The 8813-nt window shown below is 41.0% G+C and overlaps 1 protein-coding gene across 1 annotated transcript; it reads left to right on the top strand.

Moving 5' to 3' along the window:
* LOC308079870 (SIN3-HDAC complex-associated factor-like) lies at positions 1-8034 on the top strand (the record flags this gene model as incomplete). The annotated part of the gene is made up of 5 exons (XM_080421490.1): positions 1-128; positions 1516-1615; positions 1901-1988; positions 2920-3070; positions 5774-8034. The coding sequence occupies 5 exons, from the start codon at positions 1-3 to the stop codon at positions 6066-6068; spliced, it is 762 nt and encodes a 253-aa protein (XP_080277616.1). The 3' UTR covers positions 6069-8034.
* Between the last annotated feature and the right edge of the window lie 779 nt (positions 8035-8813).

Below are 8813 nucleotides of genomic sequence, written 5' to 3'. Positions count from 1 at the left end.
ATGTTTGGCTTCCACAAGCCGAAGATGTACCGGAGCGTAGATGGCTGCTGTATCTGCAGGGCCAAGTCTTCCAGCTCCCGGTTTACTGATAGCACCCGCTATGAGAAGGACTTCAAAAGCTGCTTTGGGTGAGACATTGATTGGCCCCACACTCAAATAGCGAAAACTGGAATGAACAAAACATTTTAGTTAACAAACGATACAGTTTCAGTTTTTTTGTAAAGCCTCATTTGTATTTGTATCTGTATTTGTTAACACAACTAACTAAAACTATATTATTAACAAATTATAGAGAAAGTGTCCTTAGTTTTAGTCTTTGTCAATATCCAATATTTTTCATCAAAAATAGTGAAAATAGCAGAGTTGCAGATCTGCTAAAAACAAATTAAAACTATAATGACCTCGAGCTCCGTCATGCTCTCCAGCCTGAAATGGGAGCAGTAATGTTTTTTCCTCCTTTTTCTTAGGCTCAGTTTTTTAATTTAGGTTTCCCATTTGGCTGTTGGGGCAATGAAACAAACGTCAGTGTTGTCCAGTTCATCAGTCATCACTCTGACTCAGCTCTATATCATCTTTATTCACATATAACTCTTCACTTCATAGACTATAAAAAGTTGGTGTCAGTCTCCTCGTTATTCTACTTTACCCCTGCAACTGACTCAGCTTGGTTGCCAAGATTCATTGCTATGGTTACATGCGAAATGGTGAAATAAAAAAATACCCTGGGATGAAGCTATTATTAAACACACACACACGCACAAGTTAATCAGTCACACACAATGCTTGTCAGTGGTTTGGCACTAGGGCTTGCCAATTAACTGAAAATATATCAACACCTATATTTAGAATCAATAACCGACTTCATCTTGTTCATGTAGGTTAATCGAATTATTGAGAGGAATCTTTTTTTTCTCCTTTTATATATGAAGGAATCTACACGAAACAATTCTAATAGAATTCTAATAGATTTTTATAATCTACTAAATCGATTAGTCTGATTAACCACTTGACCCCGTATTATACTTTGTTGTACAACGGTGGTGTACAAAAATAGTGAAAATAGCCGCTCTACAAGCTCACAACTCGTCGTATCACGATGCATTCTGAGCTTGTAGATCGGCTATTTTTACTATTCTTATTCTTTTTTATAATGGTTCATTAATCATAATCGAGGCAAAAGTCATATTGCCCAGCCCTATCAGACGCCCTCCTCCAGAACAGAACCACAAGTACCCTTGCTGGTCTGTGAGTAGTTGACCTTTGCTGTCAAAGTGGAGTAGACTGGCTATTCTCCTGTTAGGAAAATGTTTGTGGAATTTTATGGCCATTTTTGTGTCAAACAAGATGGGGGCTCATAACTCACTTTTAAATGCTCCAATTGTTTTTAACGGCAAACAGTAGCAGATACAGCATTTCGACCCTTGCAGTCTTTTTCAAGTAATTTTTAATCATGTGCCAGATTAAGTCTACATCTTTTCAATTGATTGGAATTGTGCTCCTCCGTTGTTGCTGCAGGCTGGCTGAAGTGCGCTGTGGGGAGATCTGTAACGCCTGCGTGCTCCTGGTCAAGAGATGGAAAAAACTTCCGGCAGGATCCAAGAAGAACTGGAATCATGTAAGGAATACTTTCACTCCTTTCAAATATTCACGTACGTGTGTGTGTGCATGCGTGCGTGCGTGCGAACCACTGGTTTTGTAATTGTATAGCAGACTTCAAGTCCACATACCAGCTCTGACAGTATGATAAACCGGTGCCAGAAATGGTTCCAAATGTGATGGAACCGATTCCGGTTCCTCAATCTTGGATCCGGTTCTGGATCCCAAACCTAGTGTGTGTGAGGGAGGGGGGAGGGGTCGAATTGGGACATCACTGACCTTTTTTTCTGCATTGTTCTCCAAGGTGGTGGATGCAAAAGGCAGTTCAAGCCTGAAGACAAAGATCAAGAAGAAGAAGAAGAGTGGGGTGCAGAAGGGACTGACGAGGAGTAGTAAGGAAACTATTCACTTATTTTATTTGCGAGAAGGTTTGACTCGAGGCTGGAATTTGCTTCACCCACATGTGCCCTTAAAACCAATCATGTGAAGTCTAAAAAAAACATATTGTTGCTTTCGGGTGGAAACCTCATACTCAGTATGTCTAAAACTGTTACTTTTCAGGATTCAAATTTAGAAATGGCAGATCTACAAGCTCAAAAGCCAAAACTGCTATTTTTTATACTTTTGTGTGACACTGTAGTATGGTCAAGTAGGGCTTTCATTGACGAAAAAAACATAAAAAGTTAAAATATGGAGATAAGAGGTTTCTGCCCAACAGCAACGATATAATATTAATAATGCTTAGGGATACTGGCTGATATGTTATGGTCTGTGTAGGGTCTCGCTACACAGACCATACTCCACACTGCGTTAGTACTTTTAAAAAAGCCATTATCTGATGTTCTCTTGTTTGGATATCAAGAAACCAATGACTATCCTAGTGGGCAGGAGTTCCGTATGCGTCCATGTAGCTAGGAGCATGTTGGAAATGGGGGCAGGGATCTGTCAGAATCAGCTTTAATTGTCACATCACAGATTTCTTTTGTGTGAGCAGAAGGGAAAGAGCTTGTCGGGTTAAATAAAACAAATAAAGATATTTACATACAGTAAATATTACAGATAGTGCATGTGATAGCAGGTATGATGTTTAGAAAATTAGAATCATATGCAGGTGTGTACATGTTCTTTTAGAAACATTTGGGATCATAATCAGGTGTGTGCATGCCATGAGGCTGGGTTAAAAAAAAGTAGCACTAAATTTGGTTGTGAGGCAATCGGGGCACAATGCTAGTGTGTCCTATCCTCTAGGCTAGACCAGGTGCATCCTGATGGTCAGTTTTAATGGCAGTCTGTAATTCTATTGTGGACATGTCACTTCCACAGACTCGGACGCCCACAGCACCACCTCAAGTGCCTCCCCTGCACAGTCACTCACCTACAGCTACCAGTCAGATGAGGGGTCGGACAGCGAGCTCCCGCCCGGCATGGACCATTCCCCGGCCTTCTCCTTCCTGGACCTCACCTACTGGAAAAGGTAACGTCCTAGGCCTCGTACACACAGTTAAAACACTCGACGCATGCTTGCATGGCTTCATGGCTTCACCCCTCCTCCCCTGCGACAAGTCAGCTCATCAAAACCACGTGACTTCCATAGGGAATGAATCGAAACGGCTCCCCCCCCCTCCATTAAGCATGCGTCGAGTGTTTTAACTGTGTGTACGAGGCCTCAGACCAATGGTCAAGCGCCAAGCCTCAGGTCTAAATGGGTTACAAATTGTGGGTTTATTTTGTAGTACAACTTGCAAGTTAGTACCTCTCAGAAGCATCACAAGTCCAAAATCCAAGCTCATGTTCAATGCCATCTGTTTCCAAGCCATATTGTAGGAGGCTAATAGGGCATAGCAGTGGCGGCCATTTTCTGGTTCCACTTCAAAATAGTCAATGCATTTTTCCCATTTGACATTTCCAAAAATATTTATATCAATTCATTTAAGCCTAGAATCAAGCCATCCAGGGTCCTGGTGAATCATGACCATTAAACATTTTTTTCTGTGATTTATTTATTTTATATTTAATTATATGATATACTATATTTAATAAATACCCTTTGTTCTGCCGTTATCAAAAAATAATAATCACAGAATCAAACGTTTTATGGTCATGATTCACCAGGACCCTGGATGGCTTGATTCTAGGCTTAAAATAATTGATATAAATATTTTTGGAAATGTCAATGGGAAAAATGCATTGACTATTTTGAAGTGGAACCAGAAAATGGCCGGCCGCCACTGCTATGCCCTATAGGCTGCTTATAAATCTGCAATGAAATGATCAACGGATCATCCTCTGCGCTTGTCGTTCCGCTGTTTTTGATCCACAGCGCGTCCTTTAGTCTTTTGAGTTTAATGCTGTGGCTTTTCCAACAGTCAAAAACTAAAGCCACTGTTCTTGGTCAGCGGGTGTAGGCCATAGGCTATTACTTGTGTCTCTCTTTGTTTACAAATAATCGCAGAGCTTGCATCGATCAGTCATATTTATTTTTCAGTGTCACATAGGCATTTAAAACAAAGAGGCTGCAGTCAAAAGAAACGCTTTCCCGTCTCACCCAAGGTAGATTAAGGAAGAGCCGTGCTGGACGCCGGGCATGCACCATGACACTCATGGGTGGCAAACTCGCACCGGAAGTTCGATGAAATACCTTGCAGTGAATGAGAGCCGACTGGACAGCTTGTGAACAAACACTATTTCTGAACGATTGCGACCGTTGTTGGTTCAGGAATATAAAAGAAGACATATCACAGGTTGTTTTGTGACCACTGGTTTTTCGATGTGCAGAGTAGGTAGTTTATTGAGGCATCTAAACAGTAGCAGGCATCGTCAGACTGGCAATGGACAGTCTCTCAATACTTTGGCACGTTCATAAACTTACTTTCTGCTCTTGAAGTTGAGGCATAATTAGGAAACGGGAGCGAACGGAACCATATATTCAGCACCAGGCAGGTTCGGTTTAGCTCAGGGTATAGACAATTAGTATTTTTCCTGTCCTTTTTAATTGTGTAGGCTACATGAGAGAACATTAAACGTTACAGTGAGTGGCCTACTATTACATTAGCATTACAAGGGACATTCAAATATAAAGTTGACATGCAGCAGGGATATCATTAGAGGCAGCTGTGCATAATTGATCAATTAAGCAACACATTGAACACAAGCTTGGCCTCAATCACAGAACCCATCTAACCCCTGCTCATTTTGCTAGGATTGGATGGCTTAGGGTTGAGGACAGAGTACAGCAACTTGCTATGGGCCTGGTCTTCAAGATACACCACAACATTGGGATCCCCCTGTATTTGTCAAAATACTTCCAAAATGTTAATGAAGTCCATGATCATAACACCAGAGGCAGCTCCACTGATCATGTTCAACCCAGATTTGGCTCAACTAAGGGTATGAACTCGTTCTCATGCTATTCAGCAAAAATGTGGAATGCCCTACCAAAAGGAGTAAAGGAGTGTAAAACCCTACTCACTTTCAAAACTGCCCTAAAGATACACCTTTCAGGAGGCTGCAATTCGAAAATGGCCCCTGTCTAAGTCTTAACCTACCCCCCCCTACCCCCCCCCCCCTCCTTCTTCATTTTCCTCTTTTGTATATATTTATATATTTTTTTCTCTCGTCATACCAGTAACCTGAAAGCTGATTGTATGACATTCTGTATAGTAGTGTGTATATCTGCCTGCCTCTTATATTTCATCATGATTTGTGTGCATGGGGTTCTCATCTTAAACAAGCGTTATGCTTAATGAGGGTTTCCAGTTTAGTAGACCTTGTATTGTGAATTTGTACTTCCATGTACTGTTATGTACTGTCATGTACTATTCTCATGTCTTTCTAAATAAACTACATCAATCAATCAATCAATCAATCAAGCTCAGATGATTCCAGGAGGAGAGAGATGGGAGAGAGGTAGAGACAAAATTGGAGAGGGAGAAGGTACTGGAATGCTTTTTCTTTCGTGTGTTGACCCGCCCGCGATAATTGCGTCTGAAACCTTGACCCGTCCGCCCGACAACCCCGCAGGACCTGTGTGCAACGGGCCGGCCCGCACATCACTACTACCTAACTACCTACCTAACTATCTACCTGAACAGGCCCCAAATTCTGCCAACGTTTTCCAAACTTTGCATGGTGTTTGCCACATGCATACATACTGAGTGTCTGCTTTGCTGTTTTTCAGGCAGAAGGTGTGCTGTGGGATCATCTACAAGGGACGGTACGGAGAAGTGATCATTGACCCCCACCTGTACAAACCCTGCTGTCAGAGGAAGCAACAGCAAGGAGAGGAGGAGGAGGAGGAGGAGGAGATGGGGGAGCACCAGCAGGCCAATGGAGGGAATACGACAAGCCCTCCAATGCTGAGTTGCTCCCAGTCCCCCAAGGTGATACCAGAAGACATTCAGCAGCAGCAGGAGGAGAAAGCAGGCGATATGGAAGCAAAAGAAGAAAAGCCTAGCAGAGAGGAATGGTGTTGACTCTACTGAGTTTTGTATTGTCTTCCATGGGTGGACGGACATACTGACTAGACACTATAAAACATGGCACTTTAATGGAAAATGGACAGCTATTAATGTCACCCAGCCTCACCCCGGATTGCCCTCTCCTCAACACGCTGCTGGAACTCCTTTTCTCATCATGTTGGGGTACTACCCCCCCATCCCATCCCTTTGAAGAGATGAGTGTTTCTTTGTTTTGTTATTTATCTGTGTTATCATCCGGGCTACAGTGCTATCCTTGGCTTTGTTCTTGTCACCGTGTAATGAGATTCTATGCTTTTGAAGATACTTTTGTTCTGCTCTTTGTTTATTGTCTAAAATGCTGGATTGAAAAAAAAGCTGCATGGAAACCAGGAGACCTCTCATAATGACCCTTTACTGCTGGGATAGAGCCATAACCTCGAGCTGCATAATGAAAACAGCCTTCCATTTTTGTTCTACTCTTTCACCGTACTACGTCATTCTACTTATGTCTCTGATGCATGGTATGAGGTCATTTTTGTTTTGTTTTTGTTTGACAATCCATGGCTAGCGTACATTTTCGGAGTGGTGAGGTGGTTGTGTCTCACATAGCTACTGTGATTATTTTAAAGGCACAATGGCCACCAACTTAGTTAGATGTCAAGTTTCCACTTTGTCTCTTGTGCTCAAAAAAAATTATGAGACGAGATAAAACACAATAAATAAAAATCACAGTGCACATAGGAAGCACAATTAACGATTCAGGGAGATTGCTGACTTTGAGCACTGGTCTAGATGCAGCTGTTAACTCACATGGACCAATATATAAGCTAAAATGAATAAATCCTCAGAAGGTGGCGTCAACATTACGACGTGCATTTCCTATAGCAATGGGGATACCGTAGTGGAGGCACCTTGTATTGTTTATTCCTCCACTACTTAAAGGCTTTTAGTTGTGTTGGAAAAGGCTTGGTACTATTTATACTCAAATGATGTCATGAGAAGCCTTACCTTTCCCCCCCAACCAAAAAGCCTGCACAGGTTTGTCCTTTCATTGATTTTATAATGTGCTTTAGTTCTTCTGACTGAGGCCTTCGAAGGAATGTCAACTCCAGTTCTGTGCCTGTTTGCAGAACTCGCTCATAAAAACTAAACAGTGGAGGTACTTTGCATGGGAATTGCATGTTCTTTTGACAAAATGCTATTTTATGTCTATGGAAGTGATGTACCACCCGGAAATATATTTTTGTATATAAATAAAGGAGAAAAACTAAGTTAGTTGTTCAAAGAAGAACAAAGGTAATGGGTTTAAGTCACATGATGGATATACCATTTGTACCATGACATGACCTTATTGATTCTAGCAAATGTGCAAAATGTCAGGAGTGACCCCAGCCACCTGCCGGGTAGATGGTACTTAATTTGTATTTCTTCTTTTTTGAACGGTTTTGATGTGTTTCAGTTTATGCCTCTCTGTATTTCCAAGTTGTGTGCTAAAATATGTTTGTCATAACTGAATGAATATTCAATAGACAATAACCAGGAAAACTACAAAACAGCTCAGTGCAATTTTATTTTATTTATTTATTATTCCCCACCAGAAGGTGGCACTGCAGAGTTCTGTAAGAAATTGCCAGGCAGTAAGTGAAGTGTCTTGTCCAAAAAGGTAATTAATAATAGTTATTTATTATGATGCTGCCATTTATAACGATTTCTGAGCAGGGGTCCAACATAGATGTAGATTGTGTTAATCTTGGCTCCATTTGCTTTGGTAGTTTGCCCCTTTTTATTTATTGTAGATTTGCACTTTTATTTATCTCTCTACAAAAGAAGCATCTTAGTTGTCCAGTTTATGATGGTCCCTTGAGCTGTTTTTGTTTTGTCTTTTCCAGAGAGGTACACTATTGTTTATTTCTAGGAAAGAAGTTTGTATTTTTATACACACCTGTAATTTGTAATTGTTCAATAAATGTCATTTGTCATGTATCTTGTCTTTTACTGTTTGGAGGTAGGCCCAAGATTTAACATGATCTTCATTTCTGTTTGTAAGTCATGTTATAATATATTTTAAGTCCACACTAATATCGTACAGTGTGTAGGGGTCTTTAAGAGGCCTGTGTCTCTTGATCTTAATCAGACTAAATGGAGATTTAATTTGGCACGTCGCACTCCTTTTCATTGCACACATTCATATAAAGGATCTATTTAATCAAATTTAAGGATAATTTAAGCATGCTCTTTTGATTGAGTCAGGGAAATAAAATGTATATTAATGCACTGCACTTAGGAAATATAGCCTTGCCCTAATATCAGTTGTGGTTGTGGAAAGTAATCTACAAGCTCACAATGCATCAGATGTGCATTGTGTTGTGAGCTTGTAGATACTATTTTCAAAAGAAATCCTGCACATTTTTTAGAAAATGAAGTGTTTTTTTAACAACATAAATCTTGTATGGGGGGGCGGTCTGTAACACTTTTAAAAAATCCACATTCAATTGGGGGTCCTTAACATGAAAGAGTTTGAGAAGCACAAGCACTGTTAGTGGCTTACTGACCCAGATGATGTGCATGCGCACTGTGACAGGTGCCGGAACAAGATGACGTCAGGGCGGAGCCGGAGCGTCTTTGTGGTCTTCTTCACTTGTTCCCAAACTTTTACCACGAGACCTAAAAGAGAAATGTGTAATGTCTCCTCAGGACCCAAACTAGTGATTATAGCAGATCTACAAGCTCACAAAGCCTCGCGGTGCAACACCTTGTAAG

The sequence above is a fragment of the Gymnoscopelus braueri genome, assembly GCF_963280865.1.
Source record: "Gymnoscopelus braueri genome assembly, chromosome: 23".
NCBI lineage: Eukaryota > Metazoa > Chordata > Actinopteri > Myctophiformes > Myctophidae > Gymnoscopelus > Gymnoscopelus braueri.
This window is presented reverse-complemented; position numbering and strand designations above follow the sequence as displayed.